General features: G+C 50.8%; 2 protein-coding genes across 3 annotated transcripts in view; one reads left to right on the forward strand and one right to left on the reverse strand.

The window, feature by feature from the left end:
* SART3 (spliceosome associated factor 3, U4/U6 recycling protein) overlaps positions 1-6,865 on the reverse strand; it is a 34,848-nt gene extending 27,983 nt beyond the window's left edge. The window contains exon 1 of one of the 2 annotated variants that reach the window (XM_014862496.3): positions 6,516-6,865. In XM_014862496.3, the coding sequence (XP_014717982.1) occupies positions 6,516-6,830 (315 nt within the window). In that variant the 5' untranslated portion in view covers positions 6,831-6,865. The remainder of the gene's footprint in view (positions 1-6,515) is intronic. The other variant, XM_014862495.3, reaches the window with a different exon arrangement.
* Positions 6,866-7,829: 964 nt separating this feature from the next.
* ISCU (iron-sulfur cluster assembly enzyme) lies at positions 7,830-15,022 on the forward strand. The gene is made up of 5 exons (XM_014862498.3): positions 7,830-8,427; positions 9,996-10,109; positions 10,995-11,105; positions 12,884-12,962; positions 14,506-15,022. Exons 1-5 carry the CDS (start codon positions 8,314-8,316, stop codon positions 14,589-14,591), a joined length of 504 nt encoding a protein of 167 aa, XP_014717984.1. The 5' UTR covers positions 7,830-8,313; the 3' UTR covers positions 14,592-15,022.
* The last annotated feature ends 1,225 nt before the right edge of the window (positions 15,023-16,247 follow it).

A 16,247-nucleotide genomic window follows, 5' to 3' on the forward strand; every position in this document is an offset into this window, starting at 1 on the left:
CTAGTCAACCTTTGAAAAGCAAGCACTGTAATCCACTACATCAACAGGCTAAAGACCAAAAAGCACAGTAACAACTGCAACAGAAAACATGTCTGAGAAAACCCAACAACCACTCATAATAAAAATTCTCAGCAAGTTAGGACCTTACCAAAATGAAAACCTTTTGCTCTGTAAAAGATTCTGTTAAGAGGATGCAAAGACAAGTAAACACTGGGAAAAATATTTACAAACCACACATCTGACAAAGGACTAATATCTAAAAGATGTAACTCCAAACGCTACAGTAAACAACAAACAATCCAATTAAAACATGGGCAAAGACATGAACCACCACATACATCCAAAGAGGACACAGAGATGGCAAATAAGGGCACAGCATTAGCTCTCAGGGAAATACAAATTAAAACCACAGTGAGATACCATTACACACCTAACAGAACGGCCAAAATAAAAAAAAGTGACACCACCAATGCTGGAGAAGATGTAAAAAACCCAGACCACTCATATGTTGCTGATGGGAGTGTAAAACGGGTACAGCAACTCTGGAAAACAGCTTGGCAGTTTCTTACAAAATTCAACACACAACATTACCATATCACCCGCCAAGTGCACCCCTGGGCATTTTTCCAGAGAAATAAAACCTATGTTCACACAGACACCTGTACAGGAATGTTCATAACAGCTTTATTCCTCACAGCCAAAACTGGAAACAACCCAGATGAACGGTTAAACTAACCATGGTACAGCCACCCGTGGAATACTACTCAGCCACAAAAAGGAACCAACTCATATACACACAACTCAGAGGAATCCCCAGGGAGTTACGCTGAGTGAAGAGCTAATCTCAGAAGGTTACATAACTGTGACTCCACTTACGTAACATTCTTGAAATGACTAAATTAGAATAGAGGACACATTAGCGGTGGCCAGAGGTCAGGAACTGTGCCTATAAAAGGGCAACAGGCGGGATCCTTGTGGTGACAGACCGATCTGTGTCTTGACTGTATCACTGTCAATATCGGGGTCGTGATATTACACCATAGTTTTACGAAAGGTTACTATTGGGGGAAACTGGGTAAAGGGTACACAGGATCTATTTGTATTATTTCTTACAACTGCAGCAAAACCTACCATTATCTCAAAAGGAAAGGCTTAATTTTTTACAAAGGCTTTCATACGAGTTGAGATATGGGGATACCGTACGTCCATACACGGAGACTAGACCAGCATCTACTTTTCCAACATCAGCCACAACGTTTCAGCAATAAATGCTTCCCTCTCCAGAGACGGCAGGCCACCTGTACTTCATGCAACTCCCACTGTGCCCACTGACAATGTGCTCTCCACCATGTCGATGAGAGCTGCTGCACTCCAACACGCACCGCAGTACTGGCCTCCCCAGACAGCACGTCTCAGCAATGAGTTAGACTGCGGAACTGAGACAGGAATAGAGAGACCAAGAGAACCAACGAGAACGCCCGGAAACAGACCCACAAGGAAGGAAAATATATGACACAGGTGGCACCGGTTGTACCTACTAACGTGAATTCATGACCCATGACCATGACCCCAATTTGACTTAGAAAAATGCTTATACACGTTCAGTAGCAGCATAGTTCACCAGTAACAATGTTCCTTGTAGCCTGTCTGTAATAGGAAAAAGAAAGTGTAAGCAAGCCAAATGCCAGAAGAACTGACAAACTGTGGGACACTCACACACTGATATACTAAATACAGTCGTGTACCACATAACGTTTTGGCCAACGACAGCCCGCAGATGCGACGGTGGTCCCATGAGATTAGTACCATACAGCCTAGGTGTGTAGTAGGCTAGACCATTTAGGTTTGTATAAGTGCACTCTAGGATGGTCTCACAATGACAAAATCGCCCAGCATTTCTCAGAACACGCCCCCGTCACTAGGCAACACATGACGGTACATGCTAGTCAAAACGGACGAACTGCAGCTGCACGTGACAAAAATAAATCTTAGCAACACACTGCTGACTGAAAACCAGTCCCAGACTACAAATAGCCGGATACACTTTTGAAAAAGCTCAAAAACGAACAAAAGTGGACAATATATTGTTTAGGGATGCACGCTGAGGTGATAAGACTAAACATGTTTGAAAAGGAAGTACATAAGATTCCAGAAAGTAGTTACCGCACCAAAAAAAAAAGGAAGTAGTCACCTGGGTTTTAGGAGAGGATAAGGGAGGAGGGCGACAGGAGAGAAGTCACAGGTACACACGACAGGACCAAGGACGTTATCTTAGAGCGCCCGCTGTGGGAAGCGGTGCTCACTGGATCACCACACCTTCTAACTTCCAGATGTGAACTGCTTGGTATGGATCAAATTACATGCAAAAAGCTAACAAAGAAGAATCAGTAACAGATAGGAGCAGGACCTGTAACTTTTTTTAAATCTTAAGACTTTTAGCAATGTTCTGCTCATAATTTATAAAATTTGACAAGCTGAACCCATCCCATGATTACATGACGGGTGGAAAAAGGACTGGACTAGGTCAGGACACATTGGTCCTCAGTGTCCCCATTTGGACCATGAAAGAGCTGGAGTAAAGCTCTGCTCCTCAAGTGGGCTCTCATGACACACTGATGTTTCAAGATGGACCAGCAAGTGTGTCACACAAGTAACAAAAGTTAAAGAAGAGAAGTGTGGGCCAGCCCTGCGGCCAAGTGGTTAAATTCACATGATCCACTTCGGCGGCCCAGGGTTTCCCCAGTTTGGATCCTGGGCACAGACATGGCACCGCTCATCAGGTCATGCTGAGGCGGCGTCCCACATGCCACAACTAGAAGGACCCATAACTAGAATATACGACTATGTACTGGGGGGATTTGGGGAGAAAAAGCAGAAAAAAAAAAGAAGAAGATTGGCAACAGATGTTAGCTCAGGTGCCAAACTTTAAAAAAAAAAAAAAGAAGGAGAAGAAGAGAAGCTGGGGAAAGATGTACTTTGGGCATTAAAGAGCATTCAAGGCTCTCGCTGTCCACCCCACCACTCTCAACACACCTCGGTCTGAACGAGTTTGTCAGCGCAAAGGCGGGCGGGAGAGTCCTTGCTACTTAGTGTGAGCAATGTCTGTGCAAGTGCCCCTCAAGTGAACAGCATGTGCGGGTCCAAAGAAAAAGGCAGAAAAGTCAGTGAAGTAGAGGAACTGCCTCTAAGGTGGCTTCTCGTCTAAATTTCTGACTTTCAGGCCCAACAATGAAGATGCTGTATACGGAGAGATGCTCTGAAAGTGTGCATATTAAATGCACACTGCGATGCAAGGAGAGAGAGCTCCACGGAGTTCCCTGGGCACTGACAGATGAGTGCAGACGCTGCCCTATTCTGGCCTCACAACATCATTAACTACGAAGGGCGCTTCACAGAGAAGAGGCGGCTTGGCCAACGCAGAGGGACCCGCTGACTTCCTAACTCCCTGAGGGCACGACCTGGGATGGGGTGGAGAGGTAACAGAGAGGCTGATGGAAGGGCCACCACTGCTGCAATCAGGGAAAGGCAGGGACAGGAGAACGGCGCAGGTCTGTCAAACAGGCCCTGGCACAGCACCCACGACGTGCCAAACTGTGCCAAGAGTGTAACACGCATCGCATCTCTTAAGCTCCACAACGGCCCCATGAGGGAGGCACTGTTACAATCCTCCTTCCCCAGCTGGGACCCCACAGGCCCAGAGAGCTGAAAGAACGTGTACAAGGTCTTTCCACCAGCAAGCAGCGGCCCTGAGCTCTCACACGGCCGCAAAGCCATCTCTGCACCGCACCAGGGCGCACTGACGAACCTGCCTGAGGTGCCACTTTTCATTTCAGGACCAAACACAAGTGCTGGAAAATCCTGGCTTTTGTTACACAGCCAGCCAGCCCACTATTTTCCAGCTTTCACAAAACACACCTAGGGATGAGAACTGAAATTCACAGACATGGCAAGGCTGAACACTTCCCAGACCTATCTGGAAGTTATTCATCATCATACTGCACCTAAGAGCAGTTACGGCAGGAACCAGAGGCTGTGAGGTTACGATGAGGTCGAAAGGAGGCTTGGAAAAATTGGGAAAGTCAATTTCTAGGCCCAGGACAAAGAGAAGGCGGCCAGAGGCTCTTCAATTCACCATCACTGGCCAGCGCCCCTCCCGCGTGGTCACCTTGGGCTCCATCCCAGCCTCGGTGGAGTACGCAATGCAGGCCACTGCAGAGCACCAGAGGTCAGGAGACCTCAGCTCCGACCCCTCCTCCTCCCTAGGGTAGGGGATCAGAATTGGCCACCCCAAAATGCATCTCTTTGGCTTGATTATTTTTAAGAACAAAAGACTCTGAAAGAGACTTTGACCTTCCCCTTAACTGCCTAAAAGAATTTAAGATAGAAGGCCTGTTCCCGGAAGGAGCTACCACCATAAGCTAACTGTAATGTAATGTAATGTAAGTAACATAAAACGTGTCTCTCAGGTCACACCGTCTGTAGCTGGCCCATTTGCCTTTCCACCTCCATGTAAATTGCCTTCCTCCCCTTTGAAGACCCAAACCACTACCCCCAACATCCTCCTTTGCCTTGAGCTGAAGATGGTATTTAAGGTAGCAGCTTTGGCCATTCTGGCGAGTTACCCAGTTGTCCTGGGTCTCTCCCATGTATACATATTATAAAGCTTTGTTTGCTTTTCTCCTGTTATTCTGTCTCATGTCAATTTAATTCTTAGACCAACCAGAAGGACCTGGAGCGTAGAGGAATTGTCTTCCTCCCCTAGACTAGTAAGCTGGACACCCTCATCAAGGACTTCACCTCTCTGCTTCCAAGCCTCCCCTTCCACTAAAACAGATTATCCTATTTCCTCTACCTCATAGAATAGTAAGATCCAAGTGAGCTTATGGCTCATTGAAAGGCCCAAGACTAGAAGCGTGAAGAGACGTCCATAAGGACAGGGACACAGCCAGTCAGGCACTCTGTATCACACTGTATTTGCTGAATGAGTAAAAAGACTGAATGAACATCAGCATAGTTACTCATAAAAAGCAGAAATGGTAACCACCTGCCTACTCCAAGTGGTTCCTTTCACAGTCAAATCTGATGACAAGTGGGACAGGCTATACCAATAGATGATATCACTATTTCATAACTTAACAAAAACATCACTCCCAGAGAAGACATTATAAGGAATCTCACACCCAGCAAGGTTAAGCAAGTAATCTTCACATCACTAAGTGATTTCACATACACGGGGGGCATCTGGTCCACAGACAACCCCGAAAAGTTCAAATCCCCTTATGAGTGACTTTAAACAAATCATTTCATCATTTGTTCTGAGCCTGTTTCCTCACCTGTAAATTGAGAATGTGCTTGATCTCTTCCGTCTGCCCCTCCAAATCCACTCCACTCCCTCCTCCCTGTCCTGTGCCCCCCTCTGTGGACCACATCAACTGGCTTCATGGCTCTTTTGCTCCCAGCAGGGTGTGCCAGGTATGAGGCACCAGCAGATGTGTGCACAGAGGGGGAGAGGGAGGCCCAGGTATTTCCTCCCTCACTCCAATCTCTGATGGGAAACTGGGGCCACACCCTTTGCCCTAAAGTCTTAGATTCTCTTAGGTGCCCTCTTCACACAACCATTCAGAAAATCGGTCACTCCCCTCACCCCTTCAGCCCTAAAAGTGAACACAAGGTCCTGCTGTTACTAGCCCTGAGGTACTAAATCTTCACTCCTGATGTCCCTGCCACACCTTTCTAAACACAGCAGTCCCTTTATTGGCTTTTTCTCAAATTACCCTAATTTGAATTCACTACCTATCTCCTGCTAGGATCCTGGATTACACAGGCGATCCACCACCTATATCTCATAAGGTTACAGACTAAAAGTCACACGACTACTAAGCGCCGCGCAATGAACTATAATCACCGTTATGACAATTACATGATGCAAGAATTGCTGCTCCCAATTCACAGATGAGGAAGCCGAGACTCAAAGAAGAAAGGCGCCCAAGCACACAAAGGTGTGGAACAGCTAGAACTGGGGCCTTCGCCTCCAGACGCCGAAATCTCTACCTTTCTATCCCCATGATGGCCGTCACGATCAATATTTTTCCTATCACGCCCTATTTCATCATTATCATCATTCCTTCAGGAAGACACCCTTCTCTTAAGGACAGAATTACATTTCCACTGCTGGACAGAGTTTAACGGTGTGGTTAAGAGTGGGAGCGCTGGAATCGGTTTAAAGTTCAAGACCCGACTCGCCACTTGCAGGAAGCGTCATCTCGAGCTAGAGAATTACTTCCACGAGGAGCCTGTTTCCTCCCGTAAAACGGGGGATGCGCCCCTTCCTCGGCGGGGTCGTTGCGAGGATTCAATGGCATATGGCTTGCCCAGCACGGGGCCGGCGGGAAGCGCTCCGATGCCGGCAGCTGCGGGAAGAGCGGTTCCGCGGCTTTCTTCCCGCTCAGGACCGGGGAGGCGGGCCGCGCCCGGCGGCCCCAGGGAAAGAGCCCGCCGCCCACCCCTGGGCGCACCTGCTCCTCCAGCCGCTCGATCTCCAGCTGGTTCTTCTCCTCCTCCTCGTCGTACTCCCACTCGTACTCCCCGGGGGAGCTCTCCGCCGACGAAGCCATGGCGTACTCCTCGTCTCCATCGCTCTCGCTCATGCCCTCCTCCTGCTGGTCCCACCCTGGCCCCATGGTCTTGCACGTCGCAGCGGCCACAGCCCGCGATAACACCTTCCTCCTCGTCCTAGCCGCCTTCACCTCCTCCTCCTCTCCCTCGGCCTTGGGCCCGGCCTTGGGCTCAGCCTCCGGTTCCGAAGCCGAGGTTGCAGCCGCCGTCGCCATCTTGCGCTTCCAGTGACTCTCGGGTCCTCACACGGCCGCCGAAGACCCGCGGAAGTAGAAGCTGCCCGCGGCGCGCGCCTGATCAAAAACGCCGCGCTCTTGCCACCCAGATGGAAACTGTGAGCCTCGGATGACGGAAAAACCTCGAGACGCACGCCATTCATATTATTCTTACATACTTGTAAAGGTTCTCGTCAGAGGAAAAAACCCGCCAACATGGCATATGTTCCGCCACAACTTCAGACAGACGTTGGGTCTTTGGACAGGAAGTGGAGGCCATTAGAGGAAGTCATGGAGCGAGCGTGATGACTGTGGTCAAGGGTTTGGCGCCATCTTGAGAAGGTCAATATGATTCTTGGGATAAATGCCTAACTTACTACCCAGTGTGACCTGGCGCGTGGTTCAGTCTCCCCAGCAACTGAGCTTCAAACGCGGGGAAGCTTCAACTGAACATCAATTCCTCGGGGAAGGATCTATTACACCATCTATGAGAAAAGCCCATTTCCCAGAGATTCCTCCCCTTTATGTAATGCCTGGTGACTAGCAGGCGTTAAATGCGTGTGAGATTTCTCGTTTTATAAAATCATATTCTGCAGACCAATATTAATAAGTTACGTGACTAACCATTTATTTAGAAACTCTTCTTTGCCAGGTATTGTCATATAAATTGTGACAATTTGATGGTTTATATTGAAATAGACAAATATATACACTTTTTAAAAAATATATACACTTTAAAAAAAAATCATGACAGTGTTTGTTTCCTTCTTAATTAAGCTTCCCATTTTTGAGGTAGGAAAGTATTCGTGTGTTTATTTATTGCTTTCCTCCTTCATTAGCAAGCTTAATGGGGCAGGAACTGCGTCTTTCTTTCCGTTGGAACCCCAAAGCCTAGTATAGCGCCTTGACACATGATAGGTACTCAACACATGCCTCTATGACTGAAAAAACTGTCCTTGAATTAGTACAAAAGAGAAGCTCAAGGCTTAGAGAGCTGACGTCATTTGCCTACGGTCACACAGCCGGGAAGGAGCAGAACCGGGATTCTAACGGGATTTTTCGAGTTTGAATCCCGACTGAGTCTAACTGTGGGCAACCTTAGACCAGTTACCAAACCGCTCTGAACCTCAACTTCCTAAGCTGCAAAACAGAGCTAAGAAACGTGGATTAGATGATCCTGTGCGCCGCATTCCGGCGGTGGCCTTTGTGAACGTGAACTTCGGTCCAGCACTCCAGGAGGCCGAGGTCCCAGCAGACCCAGAACCCAGCACCGAGGACACGCCCTCCCAGGACTGAACGCCTTCCAGCTCCGCGCCCCGCCCGCCCCGAGGGGCGTGGTCAAGGCGGGGCCAAGGCGCGGACACGTGCACGGAGCGAGAGGGCGCAGGCGCGACGTCGCGGTGACGTAGGAGGGCGAGCGCTCCGAGCTAGGAGCCGACGCCTCTCGGCCTCGCGCTCGCCTGCGCAGGCGCAAGCGCGCAAGATGGCGGCGGCTGGAGCGGGCCGTCTGAGGCGGGCGGCGTCGGCCCTGCTGCTGCGGAGCCCGCGCCTGCCAGCCCGGGAGCTGTCAGCTCCGGCCCGGCTCTATCACAAGAAGGTAGGCGCGGGCGGGGGGTGCGCGGGGCCGCATCGGCCGGGGGGCGGGAGTGCGAGGACCGCCGAGGGGGCCCGGGCGTAGCGGCGCCCGACGGGGGCCGGGCCGAGGGAGGAGCGGCTCGGGGAGCCCCACTGAGCCCCGGCGAAGGGGCGGCGCCCGGCCGGGGGTGCAGGGGCCGCGCCGTGCCTCCGCGCTCTCCCTCGCTGCGCGGGAGCCCTACCCCGCCGGAAATAAAAGTGACGGCCACCGCTCGTGGGGTAGCCACGGCCAGGGCCCGCCGACGGCTGCCAGGTCGCGCGTCCCAGCCTTTCCACTTCCCAGCAGCGCGGGACAGCGGGCCTGTTGGCACCTGTCCCTGCCAGCCTGATGCAGGGACAGACACGCACAGCGGCGCGGCCCTGGCCAAGTGACCTTGGGCGAGGCACTGCCTTTCGCCGAATCTGGTACCCCGTTTGTGGACGGGGGGGGGGGTCTTGGCAGTCCTAGACCTGCACGAGATGATGCTCGTGGAGTCCTCGGCCTGATGCCTGCCACGTGAGGACCATTTACGGTGCTGCTGCTGTTACCCTTGTAGGAAGGAGCCTCTGAGCGGAGTCAGACACGTAACCGACAGTCATAATGTTTTTATTTATGTTTCGGGTTTTTTGCGGGAGGAGGGGGAGAGGACTAGCTGCGTAGTTTACAGCCCTTGCCTTATGGGGGCGTAAAGTCCCCTAGACGTGAGATTTCTTTCACTCCAGAAACTAACTAAAGAATGCTGGAAATCAGCATGGGGCAGAAAGTCCAGATTGGATATGATCTTGTAGGGTCCCGGGGCTTGGAGTCAAAATCCGTGGTCGGATAGGTGGAGGGAAGGAGACTGGAAGATCGGGATACTTCGGGCTAACTGGTAAACGGACCCCAAGGTTATTAAAGCCCGCGGTGTGCCGGTTCTGGCTTCTCGTTCGCCAAGGACTTCTCGTTCACCAAGGACTTCGCTCCTTTCCCTCCTGGGAGTGTTTTGTTGACATTTCACGCTGAATGAATTCGGGCCAGCAGCCTTTCAGCCACCAGGGGGCGCTGCTGCGCCGGGGTGGTTTCAGGGCCCTGAAGTATGGGGAGGGGACTGATTTGATCATCATACACAAATGGACACGTTCCGTAGCATTGTTCCTCCTGGAACAGTCTCCTTGCGGGTTTGGGGAAGGCTTCAATCTCTAGACCGTACTTATTTTTAGAATTTTTGAATAGTAATCATTATCTTTTGAGAATGGCTTTTATTTGGAAATCAATAAAATTTGTTTGAGCCCAAATCTGGTGACTTAGGTGGGTGAAGGTTAAGTAATTATCTCTGGTTTAAAACTCTATGGAATTAAGACATGATTTGGCTGATTTTTCTCCAGTATCTTAACTCTCTGAAGGTGGTTGGAGAGGAGATACAGAAAGACTTTGGGTCCCAAAGGGTCCTCATTGACAGAAATTTGAGCCTTCCTACCCAGGGGGATTTGGGATGTAGTGATTGCCTCCACTCCAGTCAAGTGGGGAGATCAGTGCCAAAAAGAGTCATGATTCCTTTCCTCTCATTTCAGGTTGTTGATCATTATGAAAATCCTAGAAATGTAGGGTCCCTTGACAAGACGTCTAAAAATGTTGGAACTGGATTGGTGGGGGCTCCAGCATGTGGCGATGTGATGAAACTACAGGTGGGACTGGTTTGTGTCTTTAATGGTCATCACAGTAATCCCTCTGCTTAGACGGTTGCTTCATCGTTTACGAAGCCTGTGCACGTGCAGCGTTCCGTGCGCACTGCACCTTGATTCCTGTGGGGTGGGATGAGTCAGTGTTGTAAACTGTCAGAGCAGGGACTGAACGCTAGTCCTCCCGCTAGTAGCCTATGCTGACCCTTTCTGAGACAGGAAGCTGATCTCACTTTTCTAGTCCCTGTATCAGCTTAAATTCCAACTTCGGCAAAGTAAAAGGTTTTGTGAATTTTACTGATCAAAGGAAAACCACAACCGTTCAGCCAGCAGTCCCCAGTGAGATAAGAAATGTAGTAAACCTCCCCCAAATTGGAGGCACCCTGAAGGCAGTGACTGGCACTTGGGTAAAGCATAGCTTTATGCACAATCTGCTTCATCATGGTGGGTGGGCAGCTTGCTAGAGGTCTTCGTGCCTGTCTTGGAAAGCAGAAACAAGGCAAATGCAACTTGGTGCCCAAGAAAAAAGCATCAACCAGAGACCTGTAGTGCAGGCTCTCCTGGCGTTTACAGAGGCGGGTTTATCCAGCAGCTGTGAAGAGAACTGCGTAGCCAGAAAGCAGGCTAGCAAAGAAAACCAAAACTGGGGAGGGGGCATATTTTTCAGCTGATCTTTACCAGCGAGGCCTGGATAATTCTGTGTAGTTGTTCCTATGTTTAGCTTTTCCTCCCTGAGCTCTTTGAAACTAAGCCAGCTCAGTAATTAGTGCCAAAACTTAAGGTGTGGAAAGCAAGACCAAAGCTCTTGGGGAGAGCCCCAGGGCCCCTCCGTGGGGACAGGCTCTGCAAGGCAGCACCGGGATCACTGCCTGACTCCCGTCTCCTTTCTAGATTCAAGTGGACGAAAAGGGGAAGATCGTGGACGCCCGGTTTAAAACGTTTGGCTGTGGTTCTGCCATTGCCTCCAGCTCGTTAGCCACCGAGTGGGTCAAAGGGAAGACGGTAAGGTCGCTTGCAAATTGGACAGAATTAAACCGCATTCTGCGCACACCTGGCTTGCAGTTAAAGGGTTTAGTGAGTGAAAAAAAGGAACTATGAGTTTTTCAAAATAGCGTTCTAAGAATTTTTTTTTAATTTCTCCTACCCGGATTTTGATTAAATTCTTCTCCACATTGGGAATGAGGGATAATTTTGTTAAGTGTTTTTTAGTTTTGGGGGGTTTTGTTGGTGGTGGTCATTTTTATTTGTTAAGGGATCTGCGTGGTGTTTTGTTTTTAATTAGATAGAAAAAAAGATCCTCAGCTCTCCCTCTGACAAAATAGAACTGAAAAGAAATCTTTGGCTTTCTCCAGCGTTCCTGATGTTAGAATTGTTTAGGAGCCGAAGGTCAGAGCGGGGAGGGTATGGTTTAGTGGTTTGTTTTCTTGTTTATTTCCTCCCATCTTGTTGCAAGAAGGATTGCAGGTGGCTCACAAGGATTCATGAAATAACAAACTAGCTTGTGCTAAACAGGGTTGGAGAATGAAAAACACAGTGAGGGGTGGGAGGGGCGGAGTGAGCAAATAAATCAGAGCAGTGATGCCGCAGCTGGTGGGCAGCCTCTGAGGGGAGATAAGAAAGGCTGGAACATGCTTTCCATCCTTTTCTCTGCCAGAACCCCTCCCCAGCCGCTGCAGAGGTAGAAGGCCCCAAAGCCAGTGAAGAGCTGGACTTTCTAAAGGCCGGTCGTCACTGACACCTCTCCGGAAAGCCGGATGGCACAGTCTCGTCTCTGTAGCCCCATGGCACCGAGTGTAGGAAGCTGAGTCACGGAGCAGCATGCTTGGGGCCGGGCAGCTCTGCAGCAGAGTACTGTGCCAGGCCGCCTGCCGCCTGCGGCTCAGGACCTTCTGCCTGGCGAGCTCCTCAGGGCCAAGGCAGCACGGACCTGTCCTGTTCTGGCAGGAGGTGGCTCTGCAGGGATTTGTCCAGAACCATCCTCAGGGAAAGGGAGATGAGGGGACAAGGCACGTGTGCTCCCAGGACCCGGCCCTTAGGGCACTGTGAGCTGTGATCAGAAGGTGGGGAAGAGGGCCTTTTTTGACCGTGAGAACCTCCCATCTGAGTTTCCGGGATTTGAAGCATCATTCAGTGGAGTTAGCGGAACCGGGAAACGGGGGGCAGACGGGGACATCTGGCTTTCCTTATGGCAGTGGGGCTCTTCCCCCTGAGCAGGGAACCACCTGCCTCACCTTGTGCCCTCGGGCTCTCGACCCGACCCCAGACATCCCATTCAGTCCGTCTGGAGGACACACATTCTCCTTCAGGTGGAGCAGGAGCCTGAGCTCTCCTCCCAGGGCCTGCTTGTGCCTCCGCCACAGTGCTGGGGTGCCACCTCTCGCATCCCCGACGCCACTCAGCTCATCTCAGAAAAGTTTGGTACAAGGACATCAGGGAAGCTGAGGGTCACACAATCAGCACGGAAATCACTGCCTTTTTTAAAAAAAAGACTCATGTTGCTGGCCTTTAGCAGAGCCCTAAGAGATCCTCACAGTCCACTCTGGCTTACAGAGGTGGCTTTGCTGGCCCTGCTCGCCCCAGCCACGCGGTGCCAGTGTGTCTTCACACCTGAGAGTCCCAGCTGCAGCCCTGCCATACAGGCACGGGTCCTTTGTTTGGGCTTACTCAGTGGAAACCATCCCCAACCCCGTGCTGGGGCCTCCTTGGCCTTCCTTTCTTACTGTCTGTCCCTCCGCATAGAGCCTCACTAAAGCCACTTGTCTTTCCTGTATGCCTCCCAGGTGGAGGAAGCCTTGACCATCAAAAACACGGACATCGCCAAGGAACTCTGCCTTCCTCCTGTGAAACTGCACTGCTCCAGTAAGTCTGCCCCCCGGAATGCCAGGAGCTGGGAGAGTTGGGAGTCCTTTTGTAATGGCATCAAGCTGGACTTCTGACAGTGATGACAGGTCCTTTTATGTCATGGCACCCGTCTTTATAACCCTGCAGGGTCAGAGCTCGCAGAGTCCGTCTTTGTGACTGTCAGAGCGTTGAGCCCCATGGTCTCAGCCGTCTCCAGGACAGTTTTCCAGGAGGCAGTGTGTGCCAGGCGCCTTGCTGAGCACTTCATAGCATCATTTGTAAACCTCCAAGATGCCTCCGGGCCACAGAAGGTGTCATTACCTCCCCCTCTCACACACGAGGAGACGGGGACTCGGGTGGAAGCACCCCAGTCACACGGCTCCTCAGTGGGAGAGCCGGAACCTAAGCCCCAATCTTTGATTCCAAAGTCCGTGCTGTTCCCACGTCACGGTGGTAAAGTTAGGGTCAGCAGAGGAGAAAACAGCTTTGGCCGTAATCCCATTCGGTGTGCACTGCATCCCTTCCTGGCTAGATGCTGGTCTGTCGGAGTGCATCTGCGCGTGTGGAATGACTAAGCCGGGTTGTGCTGTGTCCCCTCCGCTGTCCTAAGGGCGAGCTCAGATGCCGGAAGACCGGCACTTGGCTCTCCACTTCCGGCTCTGTCTTAAATCGAAAGGTTTTTCCATCTTCTCTCAACCTTCTTGGGAAGGGAAGAAATGAGAAACAGCAGGCGTAACTTAGTGATGGAGGTTTACTGACCAAATTAGTTAAAAATGAGCTGAGAGCCAGGCCCCTTGCTGGGGTAAGACTCAGGAGGAGAGCTGAGTGCCGGGGCTGAGACACGCTGCCGCAGTCTTCAGGAAGTCTGCTCAGCCCCGAGTTCTTGCCCCTTGACTGGAATTTCAAGGACCCTTGAGTAAAGGCTGCAGTTTGTAAACATTTCCACACGGCTTCAGGAAAGCCCCAGCCTCCTCCTTGGGCCTCTTCGGGGACTGAGGCCCGTAGCTAAGGCTCTCTGCTGTTTGCTTGCTTTCTCCTGGCATTCCAGCTCTCTCCATTTATATTTTCCCTCAGAGCCTCACTTTTCATATCAACTCCTAAATAAAAGTTTTCAAACTCAGGATCACTAGAGAGCGATGTGGCAGACGCCATCCCTTCTACCTAAATTGTGCCGGCTATCTTAACCAGCATCTCCTGGATTTATTCCAGACTGCCATGTGGGCACATGAGAACTAACAGTTGCAGCCCTACTGTGTGTCAGACCCACTCTGTAAGTCCTCACACGTTGTCCCAGTTTTACAGAAGAGAAAGTAGATTCCAGGAGGCTAAGGAACGAACCGAGAATCCCAGGGATCTACCCCCAGCCTGTCTCCAGAGGCAGCAGGCAGGAGTGGCGTGCTCAGGACCAGCAGGCTGGCTTTCCGGCCTGCTCCTCACGCCCCCATCCTGGCTCGGCGACTCAGTGAAGCCCTCCCCAGCTGCTGCGCTCCAGCTCTTAAAGATTCTGTTCCGAAGACTTTAGATTCTAGAACTTAGGCTCTCTTTCTTCCCTTACTTCCAGTGCTGGCTGAAGATGCAATCAAGGCTGCCCTGGCTGATTACAAGCTGAAACAAGAACCCAAGAAAGGCGAGGCGGAGAAGAAATGAGCCCTCGGCGCAGCCTCCGACGAGTCGTGTCGGCTGTCTGCGCAGCCCGGGCAGCCTCCGTGTCTGTTCAGAAGGCCCCGCACTACAGCAGACAGCTGTGAGATGCGCACAGCATTTGCGTTCGCGTTGTGGCTCTGACGCAAGCGAAATACACAGTTTAACTGTTCCGGATCCTGTGGTTTCTTTCAACCCACTCTTACAGCCTTAACCCAGTGTATGTATATTTTGAATTGTGTATATGGCCTCCAAACTGGAATCAGTGAAGTCTCAAGTTTTGCTAGTCCATGAAGTGCACAGATACCTATTTTACCTGAATCTATTTTGGGAAGATTATCAAGAGAATGCCTTGGTATGATTACTTGATAGAGTAATAGGGTGTTGTACATAAGACAGATCTGCATGTGTACAGTAAATAAAAGCATATAAGACAATGTTTTTCTCTGGTAAGCCTTGTCTCTTGGACCCCTCCCTCACCCCAGCGTGCTGCCAGAGCCCCTTGGGTTTCCCAGATGCCAGACCATGATGGCGTACGCCCCTTCCCAAGCAAACAGGGCGGTAAAGACCGTGTCCGGAGACTTCTACAAAGCCAAACGTCCGCGATGTCTTAGGAAACAAGGGGAAGGAGAAGCAGATAGCCATCACTGTTTGTTGCTCTTTGCAAGATAACAGATTGACAACTCACAAGTAATTTCACTGGTTTGTGAAACCCTGGAATCTGAGAAAGGCTGGTCAGACAGTACCCTGAAGCTGTGGCCTGGCCATGTAAAGCGCACCTGGGGAACGAGTGTAAAGGAGATTTCCAGACCCCGGGCTCCGCTTTGGGTCGGGCAGCTGATTCCAATGCCCCTGACTTGGACCACCTCCTGGCTGGTTTTGTGCGGTGGTGGACGAGCTAAGCCACAGGGAAGAAACTTCCTTTGTCCGTTCTCTGTCATGCGCCGGTGTGACACCTAAGTAGTCCATTCTGAATTGTCGGAACGTGTACAGTGAGCTAAAGTTGTTTAAAACACCACCCTCCCTCCAACACAAACACAGACCTTCTAGTTTCTCCCTCCTGCCCAGACCTGCCCTCAGGGTTGCCAGGCAGGGTTCTGAGGTCCCTACTGTCAGCCACCAACTAAAATCCCACCAAAGGAGGCCCAAATTTTTACTGAAAACATGATCTTGAAATACTGGCTAACAGTCTCAAATCTTCAACTCTTCAAAAGTGAGATGTGTTATCGTTTGTGATAGTGGTGTTTTGGTTCAGGCATAGGCTGGCTGCCTTTTTTTTTTAAATGCAATCCTTTTTTATTTTCTCTTATTTATTTTTTTCCTCCCCGAAGCCCCAGTAGATAGTTGCATATCCTAGTTGTAGGTCCTAGCTGTGGCATGTGGGACTCCACCTCAGCGTGGCCTGAGGAGCAGTGCCATGTCTGCACCCAGGATCCAAATCGGCAAAACCCTGGGCCAGCGAAGCAGAGCATGTGAACTTAACCACTCGGCCACGGGCCGGCCCTGCCTCTTCTCTTAAATATACCTCCCTTGTTTAAAAAATTAAAAGTCCTGTGGGTTCGGTGAAGGGCACAGAACTTCAAAGGCATTCCCTCCACCGCCTGTGGACAAGGCCCCAGAGCAAGGCCTTTATAAGAATCTCAAATTAGAGGTGCCGGGTGG

This window comes from Equus asinus, chromosome 8 (assembly GCF_041296235.1).
Source record: "Equus asinus isolate D_3611 breed Donkey chromosome 8, EquAss-T2T_v2, whole genome shotgun sequence".
In the NCBI taxonomy this organism is placed as follows: domain Eukaryota; kingdom Metazoa; phylum Chordata; class Mammalia; order Perissodactyla; family Equidae; genus Equus; species Equus asinus.

What these genes read in the sequence shown, in the direction of transcription:
- ISCU (XM_014862498.3), top strand. Translation starts at nt 8,314, where the DNA reads ATGGCGGCGGCTGGAGCGGGCCGTCTGAGGCGGGCGGCGTCGGCCCTG. An exon ending in AGTGGGTCAAAGGGAAGACG is followed by an intron (nt 11,106 to 12,883) that starts GTAAGGTCGCTT and finishes TATGCCTCCCAG; the next exon opens with GTGGAGGAAGCCTTGACCAT. An exon ending in TGTGAAACTGCACTGCTCCA is followed by an intron (nt 12,963 to 14,505) that starts GTAAGTCTGCCC and finishes CCTTACTTCCAG; the next exon opens with TGCTGGCTGAAGATGCAATC.